At 32.3% G+C, this 21,656-nt stretch overlaps 2 protein-coding genes across 2 annotated transcripts; one reads left to right on the plus strand and one right to left on the minus strand.

Annotated features, from left to right (window-relative positions):
• The first annotated feature begins 492 nt into the window (after positions 1–492).
• Positions 493–4,081, plus strand: LOC106128391 (uncharacterized). Its single transcript, XM_013326760.1, has 4 exons — positions 493–805; positions 881–1,019; positions 1,341–1,490; positions 1,626–4,081. The coding sequence occupies exons 1-4, from the start codon at positions 732–734 to the stop codon at positions 1,845–1,847; spliced, it is 585 nt and encodes a 194-aa protein (XP_013182214.1). The 5' UTR covers positions 493–731; the 3' UTR covers positions 1,848–4,081.
• Ttd14 (TRPL translocation defect 14) lies at positions 2,760–21,456 on the minus strand. The gene is made up of 9 exons (XM_013326759.1): positions 21,210–21,456; positions 20,960–21,027; positions 20,457–20,494; positions 20,036–20,073; positions 8,561–8,689; positions 7,603–7,739; positions 5,810–6,357; positions 5,273–5,463; positions 2,760–4,399 (listed from the first exon to the last, which is right to left on the minus strand). Exons 1-9 carry the CDS (start codon positions 21,256–21,258, stop codon positions 4,095–4,097), a joined length of 1,503 nt encoding a protein of 500 aa, XP_013182213.1. The 5' UTR covers positions 21,259–21,456; the 3' UTR covers positions 2,760–4,094.
• Positions 21,457–21,656: the final 200 nt, after the last annotated feature.

The following is a 21,656-nucleotide window of genomic DNA, read 5'->3' on the forward strand; positions in this document are numbered from 1 at the left end:
AAAGTCCCAATTTGTAGGTTAATTCACTGAACGATGTTATTTGTACTTGAATTATAAATTGAGCTTTCAGTTAGAATATTCAGAAGCAACACTTGTCTTCATAAGCTTAGCGATCATGATGCATTTTCTTTGGCGTATAAAATTAACGAATGCATGCATAACTTAATGCATTCTGCTACTACTAATTGGCAAGAATAGGTATTTGAATTAGAATCTGAAAAAAAAATTACTGTCGTATTGTTATTCCTTACATTCTCATTGACAAAGCAGAAAGTAAAGTATAACTTATTACTAGTGTCACCACATCGACAGTTGAATATCATTTCATCCTTGATGTTCTTTGAAAGGAAATTTAGATTTTTAAATGGCAGCAAATATTAATGTTGCCATTGACAAATTTAAAAGTTTTGGCTTATCTGTTTCAATTTTTTTTAATCTTTAACATACTATTTGTCTACGATTTTTATTGATTATCTATGACAACTTGGCAAGTCGTAATGGCGCATTTTTTCTTTTTACGATTATAAAATTTTTCTAATTTATCATCCGATATTTGTTGCTTTTCCGATTTCAATTTTGCAATCATCCTTGTAGTTATTGGTATTCTCATAGTGGTATTAAATAAACAACGCTTTTTAACTTCATAACACTGATTGTCTGAAAACATAATCAAATTAAGTTTCATATTACTGACTTTGCCGGCATCCCTTTAAGACTTTTCAAGTGATCTAATGAATTCACTATTAGATTACGGATCTTCTTCATCAAGTGATACTGAGGAAGATGAAACTGTTGATGACGAAAAGTAAGTTGGAAAATGATATTTCTTTCGGATATTTCGAAAGAGAAAAGGTTTGTCAACTTTTTCTTATAATTTCAGATACAATAAGGATGAATCAAAGCCTAAACTCCCTAAACCGACCCTCGGTGAAAATAGTCTTCAAACTTCAGTTTTTTCAAATCCATTTGCTCAGGCTGAGTTAGCAAAAGCTGCTATACTGGAGAAACATGTAAAAATGGTATATGTTGAGTTTCAATTACTATATTTTCGTGGTTACTAAAAAAATAAAAAAAGTTTAAGTAAGAATTTACAATTTGACACCATACTATTAATATAAATAAATACTTCAGTTTGCTTTATTAACCAGCAAATTTTACAGATTTGTCTTAATGGTACCTAATTTAAACCTGATTACATGCAAATTGTAACCTTATCAACTTATTTAGCTTAGTCATTCTATATTTTATCTATAATTTTAAAAGCAACGCAATATTTAAATAGGAAAAGTTTATATAGAATTATACATATAATCGTCAAGTACATAGTCGGTGACTGTAAGATTCCAGGTAAAGACAATATGCAGATGATAAACGGAAGAAAGATCTGCTGGAACTATAGAAAGGGCAGATGTCGATTTGGTCACAACTGCAAATATGGACATGATTCGGACATACTTAAAACAGATGAAGAGCTACATGCAGAGAAACAGGTAAAAATAATTTTTGATAATAACATTTTATTATAATAGAAAGCAAGAATGTAAATAAAAATTTGCTCTTATTTTTCAAACCATAAAAATCCTATTCAATAAAAAAACTTTATAAAGTCAAATGATTATTTACAGAAATTAAAAACTGTGGTATGTGAAGGTGCGGGAACAATGTCATCGGCACCACCACCACAAGTTATAATTGAAGCATCATCAACTGATGATGATGTTTGGGAAGGTGGAGCTGGTAAGAAGAAGAAGCGACCAGGACTAACCACTGGACTGGTGCCAGGAAAAAAGGTTATTAAGATGTACAAGGAACAAAAACTGAAAGATGCGATAAAGAAAGGAGTATAACATATTATATACATATTGATATAAAATCTTGACAAATAGTTTGAAATTATCATAACAATGTTAATCTTTGAATAAAATGCCCGTAGGTGTAATAGTTTCCCATGTTAACTTATCACTTCAAGATCTTACTCTTTCCATTATGTTTAAAATAATATTCCAATTTCAAATGTTTTGCATTCCTTTGTTACTGTAGGTTTTAATTGCAGACACTTGTATAGATATAAATTGTACTCTGTTTTGACAGAGTATGTAACAGTGCCAGACAAGGATATCTGCCCGATGAGTAGAAGTTAAACTATTATACAACAGCTCACTACCTCTACAGCCACCCTGTGAACATCAACAAAGTGTCACAAGTTCCTTTTCATACTCAAGCTGTCATGTCATGTTTCTTTTTTGTATTGTTGACTAAATAGTCAAAGGAGGATATCAGAGCTGTTGAAAAGTGATACTGCTCTGGTTAATTCTGTTACAAAATGTGTAAAATTTACAGACATAGATGACATAAAAGACATGACATGTTTTTGTGACACTTTCTTGACATTGACAAGGGACAGGCAGTGAGCTGTCATAATATAGTTTGATTTAAGCCCATTGGGCTAGATATCCTTGTCAGTCTATACAAATAGGTGTTTAATTGCATCAATTATGTTATCATAATATTTAAGCATATTGTTAAAGTTACAATTAAGTCTCCACCTATCTGACAGTTCTTAGGATTTATTCTTTGTGTACCTGTAGTATACATCTCTTTCAGATTTGAAAGTTGTTGAATAGGGTGTTTATTTGTAAGCCCATAGAAAATAAAAACATTTATAGATCAATCTACGTTTATTTACTCAAGTGGAATGTGTTTGATGTTTTATATTTCAAAGATTTATTTCTTGCCAAGAATATAAATAAAAGTCAATATATCATTGCATGTATTTTTTATTAGGAAATGACGCAAAAAACATGCAGCAATTAGCCCATAAGGCTTTTAATGGCACTATGTCGTGTTTTTCACTGATATACTGAACAGACAAAATGCAGAAGACTTAAAATATTTAATTTGATTAAAAGTTCTTTTAAAGTTTGAGAGAAAATTAAGATTTTACTTATGCTATGACAATTGAAAAAGCAAACAAAGGATCACTTTCACTGTTTTTATGTTATAAAATAAACGACATTAACAATTGTTGTTAATCGACATATTTTAAATGTTGTGTTACACAAGTACAACTTTTTAAGGTTTTGCTTCTACGATTTCACTACAAAGGTACATAATGATATCACTACATTAAGCACAGCCATTAAAATTATGTCCGAAGATAATAAAACCGAACCTGCGGAAATATTATAGAAAGGCGCAAATACACTCGGAACGAACTGGTCGATCCCAGCAGAAAACATGAAATACAATATTTTGCTGTGCTAATAAATATAAATTTAATTGATGCACTAAAAATAGTGATTTATTTCATTCTTTACATCAATACACAGAAATAATCCATACATTTTTCTAATGATTAAAAATAGCAATGATAAAAATTAAAATAAGTACATTCAAAATCATATTTATTTGCAGTCACAAAATTCATTACCTAATTTTTTGATAAGTTTTATTGTTGCCATCTTTAGCGAAAACAGATTTGCTCCACTACAACATACATAAAACAACGCGGACAAACTACAGTCACTATGACGCTACAACATCAAGATCTTTAAATTTTTATTTCTAATCAATAATGCATGAAATCGATTGGCCTCAGCTAGCAATAAATATATTTTAAGAATAAAAACTCCATAAGAGAATATTTTACCAACTTATAAATAAAATCATTGTTAAATTCATCTAGTGTTGTAGTTTCAATGCAACAACGCTTATTTTAAATATTGCGTTTATTAAGTACTATGACAGGTATATGCGAAATACATTGAATACAATACTGTGTAAAGGCACAAACAATATAAACGAGTTTACATCTCGATATTGCAATCTTTTAGTTTTGCACGGCGCAGTGTTTTATACATAATAATTCAGGAAAATATAAAAATAGATTTTATTTGACTTTTACAAAATTACACGAATATACAATTGCATGAAACTGATCGAATTGCAATAGCGGTATCGTAGTTATTTACTAGACACGATTTTTTTCACTTTATTTAACCTTAACTTCTATAAAATTTTCATGTGTATATTGAAACATTATGAAGAGGAATTTTATAAAGTCGTAATTCTAGAATACATTTAGTAGTGTTTAATTAAGTCTTAAGAGCGACTTTCTTGGGTATCTTTGGTGTTCTCATATCACCGTGACTCTTGAAGTTACTTAGCTCCGAGTCGTGAGCTTTGCCGTTCATGACGATCCCGTTGGCGAGGGGACCGTGCCCGTTCCTCCTGTGATGGCCGTTCACCTTGCCCTCATAGCCGTTCATCTTTTCAGCGTGACCGTTAACTTTATCGCCACCACAGCCGTTCATCTTATCGCCACCACAGCCGTTCATCTTATCGCTATGGCAAATAAATTTGTCACCGGCGTGACCATTCATACTCCACTTAGCTTGTCCTGATAAACCAAAACAAAAATATAAAAACGCCCGTTCATTCAAAAAATAATCCATTAAAACACTGGCAAAATTGTGTTTTCAGTACATAATAAACTTCCAAAAATATATTGATCCTTGGCATCGGTTAGTCAGTGATAAAGGAATCATCGGACGTGACAAAATCAGTGCTCTCTCTGGCCGCACTGAAGGCCTTGGCATCTGCAAAACGACGTGTCGCTTAGTGGTTGCTGAAGCCCCGCGGGCTGCTAACACAACTCTAGCGCTAACAAACACGACAGTACGGTACGGTGCAACACTTCCAGTAGACGGACGTCCACAACTTCTACTTACATTTACTAATAGGGGCACATCGAATATCTATTTATATAAGGAAGATCTATTATGACTAATACACAATTACGCCAGTGTTCATATTAATGACATGCACAAATAATGCAAATTGTATAAATATATCACAATTGTTTGATACGTTGATAGAGTGCACTTATAGAGCATATAAAATGATAGCGTCGCGTCAAAATACAAATCAGACTTTATGTAAATATATATACTTATTAATATAATCATCGAATTTTCCCGAGATTTGTGTATGATTGCAAATTAAAATCTCTTTATGACATTTGGACAAAAAAAAAGATATTTAAATAGCACATTATATTAAAGCAAAATCATTATTTACATAAAATTTCGTTTGTATTTGCGTGTTTGATTGGCAGTAATAATGAAAAGATTAGCATGCATAAAGTACAATACTTGTGCGATTATGAAAATGATTGCCTTCCAAGTACAGTATTATTTTATTGTATAAGTCAATTAAATATAATACGATAATTGGAAGAAAGGAAAGGTATATGTGGATGCAAAATACTTGCCGTTCTGATCGCTGCCGGAGTAATACTTTTTTGAAGTCTTCCAATCTTCTTTTAGCGATAAATTGTACATAGAGTAGGCGGGGTCTCCGGTCACTTCTTTCTCTATGGTTAGGAACTTGGGCAATGATTCTAACAGCGCGTCTTGATCGTACGCGGCGCTGTAAGTTTCAAGCAATACTAGGCCACGACACCTGAAAATTTAAAAATATATCGTTTTAAATAGAAGTTATTTGTATGAAATTTTTTGTAACAAATGCCAGAAACTTTTTGATATTATATAATTAGCAAGCGGCCACCTGAGTTCACTGAAATAGCGAAGCGATCGCTACCCATGGATATGGATAATTGCAAATGCATTGCCAAACTTTAATCAACGGAGGGGACGTACAGCAATAGGACATTTCCTTTTCCTATGCGTCCCCTCCATCGAAATGAGTGGGAAGGGAACGTAAACTAAAATTAGGCCTCCGTCACGCAAATTGCCTCGCCTCACATTGTCAAAATTAGTATGTAGTATGGTAGTTGTGGTTAATTAACCTGGGATGTGTGGGCTGCCTGTAAATGTCCAACTGGTAGTACTGATTGTTGTATATGAAGCAGCGGCGCTTCTTGAATATGGTGAAGTGAGCGTCGTCGCGCTGCGGCAGCTGGTTGAGGTAGTCGCGGTGCGTGAGCTGCGTCCGCACCTCCACCGACTGCCCGTTGCTCGGGTGGAACTTCCTCACCGTGTGAATGTAAGACCAGTGGCCCTTCTGACCGCGCTTGCGCAATCTCACCTGCGCCTTACGGAAGTCGCTCTGCAAGTAATTATGCACCACATCGAAGTCCTGGAAAGGAGGGAATTCCGTGTCCGGTGGTAGCGGAGCCTTGACGAGGAACTTGCGCTTCTTCGAGTTGACATTGAGTCGGTCTCCGGTGTCGATTCCGATGCGTTGACACACGCACGCGATGAGACGGTTCATCTTCTTATCGAAGTCGGTGGAGTTGTCGATGACATCGAAGTACGGATGGCCGACCCACGCCGCGGCTGCATTGTAGTCCAGTTCCCGCGCTAACTCCACGCCTTCGGATCTGCACGCGTGGTCCTACAACCACAACAAATATTACAATGTAATAATGTGATACGTCAGATGATCATTTGACATTGCGACATCACTAAATACCAATTTACACAGTTACTAAGCTAACAGTGTAATATATATACAATTGTAATATATTTATAATTGCTTTATGCATATATAAAGTGACAAAATGCTTAGAGAAGTTTATACAGTATATGTCTAACAACGCTAGATTGATATTGAAGGTCGTTCAGATCATTATTTTTATGGCTGAATGCAGTCACATGGGGAGTGATTTATAGATTACATTATCAATTAAATTTGCATTCTGATATATACATTTTAATAAACACTTCACAATACAAAGTATAGTCATAGGAAAATAAATCATAGAATAAGTTGAAGACTGATGTATTCAAAAATTAATTTAGTGGGTTTTCTTTCGAACTTTATCAGATAAAAAAAATGAAGTCTACACGCGTCACAAATATCAAAATAGCATATGTTACTTTGTTTATGTGGATTATGATAAACGTTGATCTATATTATGAATTTCATAATATCATATTGATATAGACAGTGTTATCTCGGACAGTCCGTCATATTGCGCATGGCGTATGGCCAGAAGCGATACATCAATGTCATCAGTGGCAGTGGCCGCATTGATGGCAAGTCATGCATGCCACTAAATATCATATCACATGTCAATTGAATGACGAAAGCCATGGTGAATGTGTTTACATGGGATCACGCGGCAAACCATGCGCATTACATTTATGATGTATACAATGTATTCATATTGTATAAATAAATAAATTCACATGTTCGGTAATGACATAAATGTGACAAAGCGAATCATTACCATACTCAATTATTTGGCAATTGTAAGTATAGAATGACTTCAACTAAATTGCTCACATGTGCATAATGTGCCAATTAATTATTTATTAAATAATTTAATGCTATAATTTTTATGCTGCTAGATATTTGCAAATTTAGGGAAAGAACGTGTATCTGGAAGACATTTTGATTTGATAAACAAAAATTACCAAGTGTAACAGATTATAAGGGAATTTCCCGCATATATGATTCGAATGTCACAACTCACATGCGAATATTTTAAACATACGAAACCTTGTACTTAAAAAAACCCAACCTCGTAAATCAATAAGCAACCTTGCCTATAACTAAACAAATTAAAAAAAAACAAATATACTGATCTCAACATACCAGAGTTTCAAATGTTTTTTTTTATCTTATTGCCCTTACCTCGGTGGAATAAAAGTCCTCCGCCCCATTCGCAGCGGAGACCATATGAACTATTTGATTATATCGGTTGTCGCGCAGTTCAACGCTGTTCCAGTTGTTAGTGTTCAACATATCCTCCCACTTTTCCTTTGAAATAACTGCAATGGATAACGATACTTGTAAGAAACCACGTGATGATTTATGTCGAAGCAGTCACATGATTATGCTGCAGCGGACGGAAACGTACAATTTTAAATACTGACATTATATCAGAATAAACGAACACGTACGAGCATAAGCGTCACCGCTGCAGTAAATAAGGTCAAAAACTTAGCAATTTGATATCGAATTTAAGAGTGCATATCAAAATATACATTTTACTTAAGCCGTAATTATAAATAAGTTTTATTGTTTAAACCCAACTCAAAGTACACACTATTTGTTTTCTTTGTACATTTACAGTACTCAGGCACAATAACATAAGACCTGAAGTACTCATACTTATAAAATGGCTTCTTAATAAGTAATCATTTGTACGTGAATTCTATCAATGCCGAACTTGAAATCTATATTTTCATCTTTTGTCAAATTCAATGTTTTTCCGGAAATTTTATCTTCACTTGAAAAATTACATATTCGCTATCAATACAGGTTGACAGCGTATCTCTACTATCGCTTAGAAAACTTTCAGACGCATTATTTTGAAAGCAAAGTGACCGAAAACATTACGTCGTTGGCGCCAGACGACCGACCTTTCCTACTGCCAACCTAGATATAAATTTGATAGACTTACAGCAAAGGCCAGATAATTCTTAGTAGTATAAAGATAAGGTTGAAGATCGTACAACTAGTCGAGGTACCGCGGATGTATAAACCTCCATTGTAGGACATTGACCTTCTCTCCAAATACGTATTGCCTCTTTAAGAGTATAAGTTGACCCTAGCATTGAGATTGATAAAGGGAAATTTATCAACTTACATGCACTAGCGTCCATGGCGCCACGATCACAGATAATGAGGCAATTTCTCTGGCAGGTCCTTCCCAATTCAAAAAACGTATTCTCAATCTGTATCATAGTTTTTAGTAGATTTTCTTGAAACTTCACCGCTGTAACAATAAAAATAATAATCTTACTAATATTATAATGCGAATGTTTAGATGGATAAACATCCTTAAAACTAAGTATCTCAAAAAACAACTGTATGGATATCTCTGAAGTTTGGCAGAGATTTAAAACATGGTCTGGATTCTTCCAGACGATGTTTCGCGTAGTCGACTAATATTTTTTTTAATTCCGCGAAAACAGAGTCTTGGGCAACAGCACCTTACATGTGTGTAATTAAAAAAAAATGTTTGTGTATCAGTGACAAGTTAATAAAGTAAGGATTATAGATATCACATTGTCATAGACATGACTTTGGCGTCAGACGAACGTCCTTTCGTCTCGCCGACTACGACATAAAAAATGTAGATTACAAGATGTCAAAAGGTCGTTTTTAATATTTATATCGGCCAGGTCACATGATACAGTTGGACTTTATTTTCTAGAACAATATCCAGCAATTTGCTTATTTGAAACCCCGCCAACGGGCAGCCAAAACAAACACGGCTAAGGTTGACTACAAACGGCCGGAAGACGGTGTCATTGACAATGGCGATGTAATGTTTTGAGCTCTAATTACGGGATTGTGTACGCTTATGTTACGAACAAATAAATGGATGTGATGAGAATGTTTGAATAATGCTTCAATGTAAATTCCCGTATTTTAAAAGTATCCTACATATTCAATAATTTTACTACGTACATAAGAAATTATATAAGTGAATACTGAATATTATAACACGTTATTCCGTTGTCTTTTCGAATCCGAAAACGTTAAACGAATTTTACAATAAAATATTAACAAATAGGATTATTCACAAAAACAAATCGCAATAAAATCGATTTTTCTAAGAAGCTTTAACATCGAATATAGTTATAGGATATTATATCTATTATAATTATTTTAGACAAAGTAGTTAATATCATAAAATGTTAGAGTAATTGTGATAAAGGCCCAACTGTTATTATTTATATAACCTTGCTTCGTGTCAGTCATGTCCAATCAGTTGCAAATTACAAACTTTAGTTGTCATTACCAGATATATCCAGATTTAACAAAACCAGACAGTAAACTTAATTCGAAGAAACATAAAAATAATATACAATTGAGATATACTTCGTATTAACATTAAATATAAAAAAAAAATATTTATAATTTACATGAAGACCATTTTATTTATAAAATTATCGTGTCACAATGTTACCATACTCCTCCGAAAAGCCTTGACCGATCTTTATGCATATTCAGTAGATCTGACAATCGACTACTATCTATTGTATAATCCCGCACGGACGAAATCGCGGGCGACAACTAGTATTATACAAAGTGAAAATTAAAACAGTATAATATGCTAACAGAAAAGTAACATATCAAGTTAGAACATATTGCTTAGTTACAAATATATAATAGGCGTGAATGACGTATCATGAAGATTATTTTATCACGTGTAACGAAAGAAAATTGTGCCTTACATTGTATAATAATAGGCGTATTATACAAGTATGTGCAAATAACTGTTGTCTACAAACGGAATAATTTTTAACTACATACTTTGTTACATACCAGAGCATGTTACAGTAACATTTAGACATTTTCACTAAAAGATCATACTGTTTATAATTTTACATTGGTCACGAGAATTTACTTAGTTACATTATGCTCCACGAGTTGTTAATATCTAATATTTATAATAGCCTTTGGCATCTATATAATAATTCGTATGTAATTCTGCCGATATCTACTTATCGCTTATGTAACATCTGAGTACAATCTTAATAGACCATACGTACTTATAAATCAAAATTAATAACCACTATTTGACTTGACCATTATTAACTAGTTAATCGTGAGTTTCTGAGACCAAAATTCCCGTTAAGAAACATATTATTACCACTCTTTTCTCAAAGATAATGTCAGTAATAACTTTACCGTGTTTTATACACAGATTTAAGTTTCAGAAACCGACGTTTAGTCTTTCGTTAAAAAAATATTGAATGAAAATAAACTAACTAGAAGCAAGAAAAACACATAAGTTGGTGACTACTTGACCTCGATTTTCATATTTCGTTATAGAAAAACAATTTCGTCTATTTGTTTTTTAAAATGTAACATGAATACATTGAACAATATCGTTGTCGAAGTATTTATTGAAATAGTACACTGAAAAACGATACGGTTTCAATATACAATTTCGCAATAGTTTTAATGTCAAGTTGTATCAGCAAATTCAGTATAATATTAAACAAAAGTTAAAACCGGGTCATTTATTTAATAATATTATTGCAATCAATAAATCTTTCTAAATCAGTTCTTGTTAGATAATAACAATTTCTAAGGATTTTATCAAAACCGTTCAGAAAAATGGCGCGCGATAAACGCAGACGAATGTAATTTTGAAATTAAATAGTAACAGACTATTAAAAGGGTTTATTTTTATTAATTTATTATTAAAAATGTACACAATTAACAAATACACTGTCAGGTTGAGCGTTGGAGTCTGTCATAGTATGAACTGTGTGACAGACACCGGCGCCTTTCCTTTATTAAAAACGTTATCTTCCTTTAGTAGGACAAAAAAAATCTCTCAACCAGACAACCGGCAAAATATTGACAAACTAGTCAACGATATAAGCTTTACAAAAACTATTCCCTCATTCAGACTTGAATTTGAATCTATATATTTTTTCCATTTCCTTGCTTGACAGATTTTACCATTTCATTGTAATAGAGAATGTTTTATTCAAGTTTTTATTAAATAAAACCATTTACAGTATGTCTATTTCTTCCTAAATATACTATGATGGGCAAATTGAAGCAAAATACTGAATATATCACGTCATTTGTCTATTTTGGGTTAAACTCATATACATATATATTTTATTGCGTAACAATAGACAGATAATGTGATGTATCGGTTGGATTGCCGTGAACTTGATATGAAACATTATTGCGACGCGAGTGACGTAACTCCAAGATATGCGTTGTTTTGTTCACACATACAATATAGATCATGAGCAGATAAGAATTAGAAACAAGTACGAAAATATACCCTGGTCAAGGTTGCGGGAGTGCACTGGATGCGGGCGGCACAGGACCGGGCATTGTGGCAATCGATGGGGGAGGCCTACGTCCACCAGTGGACAAATTTAGGCTGATTATGATGATGACGAAAATATATCGCCCTTGTCATATCACATAAGTCCCTAACGAGCAGCCTACCGAGTTAGGGTGACTCGCGCATAAGTTAACTAGGCAGGTCTAGTGCAGTCCTATGCATATCTTAGAACATCTACACAAATATGTGCAGATTTTATCACGGTGTTTTTCTTCACCGTGGGGCCATCAGATAAATATACAAACATAGGAAATTCGAAAAAAAAAACGTAACAGGAACCGAACCTGAATAGATTTCAGTTCGCTGACGCGCTTAACAACTACGCCACCAACGCTATTTGCGTAATAATATTAATATAATATTATATACCTACTAACATATAATATAATAATGAGTGTTTTAGTTTTGTTTCGCATCTCCTTATAAAAATAGTTTTCTAATGGCGAAAGAATTCTATAAATCTCATAGTCTTTAAAAAAAAAATAACTTAGCATAACTAGAAATGTACATTGCAAAATCGGCAAAGTAGACGGAACTTGTGAAAAGTAATTGTGATTTTCTAGATGCAAAAGTAAACTTAACAAAAACTAAATATCGTGATCAGTAAATGACAATAGAAACGAAGTCGTCCTTGAATTCGACTTCTTATAACAAAAACATCTGGAAAATTGAATTACATTATTGAACATACAAAACATTACATCACTTTAACTATAGTTTTTTTTTATATTTTGCTAATTAAGATGATTTTTTATTAATATTTTAGCTCAATTTTAATTACTGCTTGTTAAAAAAAGTACGTTACGAAAACTAAAGCGTCAAAATCTAATTATTTCGTTTTAGTCAGGTTCCTAATTAACCTAATTTTATCATTTACTACAAACTATACAAACTTAATAAATGTAATATATTTTACAATAGATGTAATTATATAAGAAAACAATGCTTGTCATTGATGTTAACAAGAGCCTATTAATTGTTACATAATATAATCTATTATGGTTGAAGTACTATCTACGCCTTATAAACTAAACCAACATTATTAAAAGTTGACCGAATATTCCAGAATGTGTAGTATTTTTTACTTATAAAACTGTAAAAAAATATTATTTACAGCCAGGTCAATTTACAGACTCGGTTATACAGTTTTTAACAGAAAGTATAATAGTAAGTTTTCTTGACAAAATTATTAAAAACAATAGGAGCTATTTTAAAAAATTATTATAATTCTTTGAAACCAACTTTAAAATAATTAAATTAAAGTACACATAAGCTTAAAAATTACTAAAATACATTTAGAAAGTCACTTGAATACTAAAATACAAACCCTTTATTTTAAAAGTTCATCGACACAGACAGAAATAATTCGCGCTCTCAGAATATTCAAGTTTTGCTCGATTACTTGAAATGACAGTATATTTACGACGACATACTATATAAATGGAGTAAAACCCATTTAGCGTAATTGAGTTTGTAAAGGTTAAAGAGATTACTTTCTAACCAAGGTCGTGACGTAGATAAGTGCGTTATATATACATAGGTATTGCAGTTATATACACCTGTTTGTAGAGTAACATGTTTCTAAAGATAACTTTATCAACAAGAACAATAAAATAGTAAAAACATTAATAACAATTTAGATAATATTTTAATTGAAACATTTTCCTTTTAATTTGATTGTTATGCCTTCACCGTACGTCTTATGAGTACAGACTAACGCAGTAGATACATTAAGGAAGTGATTGGTTTTATTGAATACAATGAAATCCTGAAATTAATCTAATTAAATATTATCAAAAATAAAATAATGCATCCAAAACTGTAGTTTTTGTTTGCCAAAATTATTTACTGCATCGTACACGGCTTTAAAATCAAAGATTGATTGACAATTTCAGACAAACGCGGCTTGTCAATATACTGTCGTCTCCGTGATGTGGATATTTTTAAAAAACTTCTTGTTCTCTCCTTTTCTTCATATTATTATGTAGTTTTTAAAATCATATTGTTGAAATTTGAATGAAATCGTACGTATTCCAAACCCTTTGCTACTAAAACTATAACAAAATCACTACAACGGACTTAAAAAATACGCCTTTTTGATCTAGCTAGCGAATATAAACAAGATAAAAATTCTTAAGTCAAACGCAGTTGAGAAAAGTTTTACGTAAAACAGGAGCGAAATAATAAATCGGTAAACATCGGAAGGTGGGTCGTAGGTCACATTTAGACGAATGCGTAGGCGAATACAAAACATCCCGAGCGCAAGACCGGATGCGATGTAAATAAAAATTTACTGCATAATTTACTTTCAAGTGTGGAAACATACTGCGCAACATGAAATGTATTGACGACGTAGGCATGCAGGTGGCTCGCTTGTTAGCATTCTCCGACACTTCATTTACAATTTAAACATTGAACAAAGATAATGCGGGATTCATAATGTAATAGGAGCACTTAGTGAAGCACTTACGAATCATTCTTTGGCCACTACGACCCCTTATGTAGATTTCGTATACTATATCTATTAAAGGACTCTCTTAATTGGAATTTAAAAGGAATTAAAAACGTTACAAACATTCCCAAATGGAGCACACCGAACAGTAAATACGATAATTTCTATTTCAAGAGCAGGGTTATCTAGATTGCTAGATATTGCAATGGGATTTCCCGAGAGCAATATCGAACGTTCAATCAAACAAACTTCGAATATACTTCAACCATTTTTTAGATTGAATATATTCTGATTAAATTTCTATCAACTGACAAGATAATCTCATGTTTAAATTCGTGAGACATGCCCTTCGTGGAATTGATTATGCCCCTATATATAAACATAGCCTGATGCCTAATTTTATTTATTTTCATATTAGTATTCTACAAACGAAGGGAAAGACAAGGGACAAAATTACAGTTTTGCGTGCCACCGTATCGGGTTCGAATGCAACATTCGACATTCGTGTACTAAAGGAATTTACGTTGTAATAAAAATTGGAATAAATTTTCTGAAGCGGGATTCGTAAACATGTTAGTTTGCATAACGATCTGTAATAACTCACCGAATGTTTTAATCCGTGAGCTGATGTAAATTTTACAGTGAAATTTTAGGGGTGTATATTTATCGACATTTATCTTGTTCTGCAGCTTTGTTAGAAATCTCAATAATTCATATAAACAAAACAAACATTAATACTTTGGCTTTCAAATAACGTTAGATGATTTAGGATAAAAATAAATTCCACATTGTGTAGAGACCACACTACTACTTGTACTTAAGATTTGTTTGTACCTTTTGTAGCTTGAATTAAATGAATAAGGAATATTTACTATTATAAATATGTAAACAGTTTTCGTTGCGTTAGAACAAAAGGAATTATCTATAATCGATTCGTTCATCAACGCTACCTCATTTATTGCATAAGTCACAAAGCATTAACAACCGTATTTTATCATATTCTACGCTTTAACATATTCCGTCTTAATAAACTGAACAATGTGGAAAACTACCACTTCTTAAAAGAAAGTCTTAAATATCTTTGAATTTTTCTTGTCTTGAATCTTGAAATTTTTAAATATCTACATGTAACCTAGATTTTAGATGGAAATATACGAAAAATCTATTTCTGTGGACTTCAATAACATACTTTCCGACTTATTTACATTCAATAAATTTTCAAAGTAGGTAAACTGGGCGTGTCACTAATTCAAAAACTATATAAATTAGATAACAGTCTGTCTGTAATTTTGGCAACCGTACTAAAACGCCACTCAAGGTATGACGCGGTCGCTCAAGAAGATTTCATTTAACGCTTTTGTTTTACGTCATCGGGGGCACAGCATTGGCACTACCGAAATAACCAATCAACGATATTCCACACATAAACATTTCAACAGACAAATTACATGGATAATGAACTTCAAATGTTTAAAAATAAAACAAAGTAGGCTATGGCTCTAGCCTACAATGATCCAATGCAGTGTTGTCTCCATTAAACCTGACCACCATATAACAATGATGAAAATACGAAACTACTCAAATGCAAACTGACCATTATGACGATACAATATTATGACGTCAGAGGAGCTTAAGGAAGATGTGATGTGGAAATCGTTAGCGTACAACGCAGTCAAATGACAACTAGCGTACGTACAGCAAGGGCCATTGGCCACTCACCCCCGTCAACCCGGCCTGCCTGCGCCACCGCCGCAGCGGTGCAGCGTTTGCATTGCGTTGGGCAAAACTCCCCTGAAACACTTTTTGGCAACGTCCCTATAACATAGTGCTTTTACTTCAATATCACCGTTTCCAAGCTCTACAGAACCTTTAATTATAAATATAAACAGCCGAATTTCAATAGCAAGTGTCTTTATGCCAACACCTCGTTAAACTATAGACGCTTCATTAGTTGTAGAATAAGATTGCTCAATGTTTCAATAACAGTTGTATATGACAAAAACTTTTATCATTATTGAGTAATATCATTTGAACTATATTGGAACGACTAGGTACGCCATGGCATTGTAAAAATATTTGAGGCCATGAAACAAACACGAGGCCGCTTTGAAATTGAAAATTTCGCAACGATTCGATATAATTACGACGACAAAGTTTTCTTAGGTTATTTCGTTACAAATAGAACCGATTATTTTTAACCGCGGTACGTTTATTGCTTGCAAAGAAAACGTTCGAAAATTTATGTAACAATAACGTAATGTTGTCAAAACCTCCTGCTCTTTATTATGATAATAATGTGGATGAAATAGACAAAGTTTGTATAGTGCAAAAACAACATTGAATTGATACGAAACGTATGCGGTTTTAGTTCGCTTAATCATGGTTGACGTCATTGTACTTAATTTTAAGGTACATAAACAGGCACGTAGATTGATAGGAGTAACACATTGTACAGTCAGCTGCATAAATATGTACATTTACAAAGCTTTAAAAAATTGTATATTCCTTCGGTTTCAAAAATCTGTACGTATTATCGAAGCCCTTTATAAGCTTATAAAGCTTTGTATATGTTTACATATTCATGCAGCTGATTGTACAGAGCACATATTTCCTAGTGCAAAAATGGTGAACTAATGGCACGCATGTCATGTATTATATATGCATTTCGAAAAAAGAATGAAGAATTATATGAGAATAGAAAGCGAATAATTAAAAATAATTTAATGGCGCGTCTATGAAATATTTATTTAAAAAATGGCACTTTGATCCGTAAAGGTTCATTTGCAATTGCATCGTATACAGCAATTTTTAATCTCCCCCGATAACGATTGCGCTACTTGCTTAGAACTTTTTTTAATTACAGCTCAGATTTATAATTTTATGTACCCATAAATCAACGTTATCAACAAAATATATATGAAACCTGGAGTAACTTACTACTATGTATGTAAAGTCTTGAGTTCAAACACAAAATATTTATGACGTCTACTAAATCTAAAAGAATTCCCTACCACTTTTCTATTTAGGAATAAATAAGCTATAATTTAAAAACATTTGTAACGCACGATCTTTACGTCTCGAATCCTAACATGAATCGTCTGTAGTGAATCTTTAAAACAGGTTCGTTGCGACTGAATAGGGATGTTACGGGATGGAATCGGTTACGACGGGTTAATTTTACTCAGATCTGTCTTGCTATATGGAATGAAAACAATTGTATTCATATCGAATATTCTGGGACGGACGAGCGTTATAACAATGCATCTCATAATATTACATCTAAACAAATGCGGGCAATACTGCGTTAAACTGGATACTATCGTTTTTATTGTCATTTATTGTTTGTGGTTTGCTCAAATCATTTCTTTTACAATTATCATTGGACCATTACTTTTCAACCAGACGGAACATTAACATAAACATTGAACAAATGGCATAAAATTTACTAATAAAAAGTTTAAACGTATAAGACTGCTTAGATTGATAAAGGGGAAAACACAAAGGTATCGTAGACAATTGAACAAAAGATAAAATAAACTCAAAGCACAGATACAATTATTTGTTTAGATTATTTTAATAACGACAATACAGAAGTACGTGGACAAACAGGGACACTTAAAACACTTCAATATCTTTGAGATTTCAAAACAACTTATAGCATTTCGTAGAGAGACAGAAATTGAAATATTAGATTAGACAGAGAGAGAGAGAGAGAGAGAGAGAGAGAGAGAGAGAGAGAGAGCAATAGGAGACATAAATGTTATTTTGCGATTGGTTAGTGACCCTCTATTGAATATGCATACACTTTATTAAGAATGAAGAATACTTAAATACTCCATTATTTTTATTCTATATACTCCGATACTTTGCCTATGTATGAGAAACCAAGTAATAACACTGATGACTCGTTTTATAGACAACGTATGCATGCGTCATATTTGCTAAATAACCATATCCTCTTTACTAATTAAAGCTGCCAAAATAAAGTTTTAGTCACAGGAAAAATATGCTTATTATGACTTTAAATAGATGTAGATATAAGAAAAACATTTCAAAGGACCAATGGTTTTATTGTAGTTCCTTACTAATGCTAGCAAGTTGTTAAAATAAACCAGATACAAATATCAGTCTGTAAATTCCGCCGCACGCCTACAATCACATGACGCGTGAAAGATGCCTCTACTATGTTTCAAACAGGCTTATTTGGATTTTATTATCTGTACTCGTTACTATATTACAAGATCTCTAAGACAACTATCGACCAAAAATGCATATTCAATATACATGTGACAATATATATTATGATTTATCGACCTTTACTTACGTCTGTGAATCTATCACATACAAACAAAAAAATTACACGTGCCTTACAGCTAAACGAACTGTTATTGATTAGTTAAATCGATTAGATAAAATGCTCTCATGTGAATGTAATCCGTGTATAGTAAATATATGAACGTGTATTGCTAGCTCGCCGTGAACTTGACCGTGAGGGAAGGCGTCGGTCGAACGCCCACGTGATCATCCGTGAAGCCCCATAACACTCGCCTAACTTGCTGCCTATGTTCTATTTATAAAAATAAAAAAACACGATGTATCTAATCTGTTTTAGACCATGAAATAATGATTTATTGAAGCTGGCTAATCATCCCTCACTGGGTTTGTCGCTTAATTCATAAACATCATGAGAAATGCCTTTCATTTATCGATCAAGAATACTACAAAATAAAGCTAACCTAGTCTAGCCATATTATGATGTTTGAGATCTAATGCAAGCAGTACTTTAGCAGTCTTCAATTTGACGACAGTTCATAGACAAACCCACCGAGAGACTGCAATTTAGATGAGAAATAAAAGCATTAAAAAAATATCGGGTAGATAAAGTTATATCATGATAGATGAAACACGTGAACCAGATACGAGCTTTGTATCCGATGATTTTTGCGAGCCCGAAGCTTCTGACGAAAATAAACTCACGTGACCGCGGGCCGTATCTCGTGGCAAAATCACATTTTACGTATATTTAAATAACTTTTTTTTTTAAAGAAAATCGAACTGTGGACCGTTTTTTATTAACGTTTTGGCAATAGAAATAGGATATACGGAAATTTCACATTCGCTAATTCTAAGTATTTAAACGAGGGAATGAATTTAATGAAATTTTAATCATTTTTTTATATTCGCATGTGACAAATAAATAATAGTAAACAAGTTCAATAAATTATGCTTCTTATCACTGCTAACGTAAATGACCAAGTTATATTTGGTACAAGCTTTTATACTGTTTCTATTGTAAAAAAAAATACAAAACTCTATTCCTCTCATTCTTTGTGTAATGGACGTAGCATATAATTATGTATCATCAATATGTTTCATAACCATGTTTCGACAGTGGAACCATGGTTATAAAATATAGCTGACAGCTGGTAGAAGAGAATAGATGACAACATCTTTGGAATAAAGCCAAAGAAAAAGACATATTTCTCACTATGTAACATAGGTCTACTAATTTACATGCCCATACATTTTACAAAGTACAGTCTACAAATACATTCTTACGAGAATTAAACAAAAGAGTAGAGATAGCTTCAGTTCAGTTTGAAAGAATATTTATCACAAGCAAATCTAATTGCTTCAATGTAATTATAGATGGTTTCAAATACAATAAGTATTGTTGATTAGTAATAACTATATTAAATTTTAATTACCAATAATGCTTTTAGTTAAATGTGAAAAATTCTTAAAAAAACATAGCTGTTAGAAAATAATAAAATTTTACTGACCTTCTTCTGGACTGAGATCTCCAAACTTCACACCACCACTGTAAGAAAAAAGTAACATGAAGACAAGGCTTTACATATATTTTAATAATTTTAAGAGAAAATAAAAATTGATTTCTATACAACATTCAAATTAATTATATATGTTATAATTTATTTCTTACTTATAAATACTTTGGACATTTTAATTATTTTTTTAACTCAAATAATTACATTTGCACTTTTATTATTTCCACAATAGAGAACAAAAGTTTTACAGTTAGTTTCATCTATTATAAGAGATGGAACTCTTTTCAATGTGTAGGTGAATATTGAAACATTATTGATAAATTTAATTTTGTAATTTGAAATTTATATAAAAAAATTAATAAAAATTAAGTAACAAAGTTTGAGACTTAATGCTTTTGCCAAGGTTGCTTCGTACCTTAGTAGCACGGTAGCCGTTTCCGGCACTCGGAACACCTGGAAATAAATACATTGTGGAACCATGTTGTATTGGATCTCCAGTTGGAGAAACCATTGGGACAAATTTGACTTAATTTAACATATATCTTTACCGATATTTGGTCACTTTTAAGACACTATACAACATTGGAAGAGGCAATATATTAAGTGGATTCATTCAGTTTTAAATTTATTCTACTTGGAAGCTTTCCTCGTCAAAATACATAATTCCACTTGAAATTTTATTAAATAAAGACAATATAACTTGTTAAAAGTGTTAATAATAGCAATTTTGAATTCTAACTTTGATATTAAATTTTGAATAATTTAAACTCTTAATCAGATTATATTTAAATAATAAATGAGACAAGACAGTAAGACTCCAAAAAATTGCGACGTGTAAGTTCGCAATGCATTCTGGTATCTATTATAAATAATAAATACTTTAATTCATTTTATTATATTTAATAAGTAAATCCTTACCTTCCATCCCAAGTTTTCGAAGAAAGTGCTAAGACGGGATTGTCCAGTTGTTTTACCGCCACAAGGTCCTGCATAGGTTAAGAAAATACAATATGGATTTTGTTTGGTATTAGTCCACGTGCAAGACAATATTTACGATAATTTATTTTAAGAAACATAAGCAAAAAAAATAACGCGTTTTTATAACTTAAATTTGAGAGTATCTTAACACTTTAAATTAAAAATCATAATATGAAAATGATTTACTTACCACCAGTTAAAACCAATCTATACACAGATTTCTGGGATTGATTCGCCATTTTGATATAACGGAGTTAATAAATATGAATATAAATAAAAATTAAATTACACTACCAAATGTATTTGTACTACAAATATCATAAAACTGTTAAATGAACAATAAAATTAGATGAGGCCATTACAGCGCAAAGCGCTACGCGCATCGCCTGACAGGCGTGCGAACAAATGAAGGAAAAATAAGAAATCGAAACAGAGAAGAGATTGAAGATTGACTCAACAACTCACTCAAACAGAACGAATGACTTCAACATTTGATTGAATAGGGTTGCTATATCAAAAATATATAATGTGGTGGAAATGATGGAAACGTAGAACGTGGATCAATAAATATATAAATACAATAAAAATAAATGATTATAGGCAAACAATGATAGCCGGTGAGAATGGCGATGCTGTC

This window comes from Papilio xuthus, unplaced genomic scaffold, assembly GCF_000836235.2.
Source record: "Papilio xuthus unplaced genomic scaffold, Pxut_1.1 DF828780.1, whole genome shotgun sequence".
Lineage (NCBI taxonomy): Eukaryota > Metazoa > Arthropoda > Insecta > Lepidoptera > Papilionidae > Papilio > Papilio xuthus.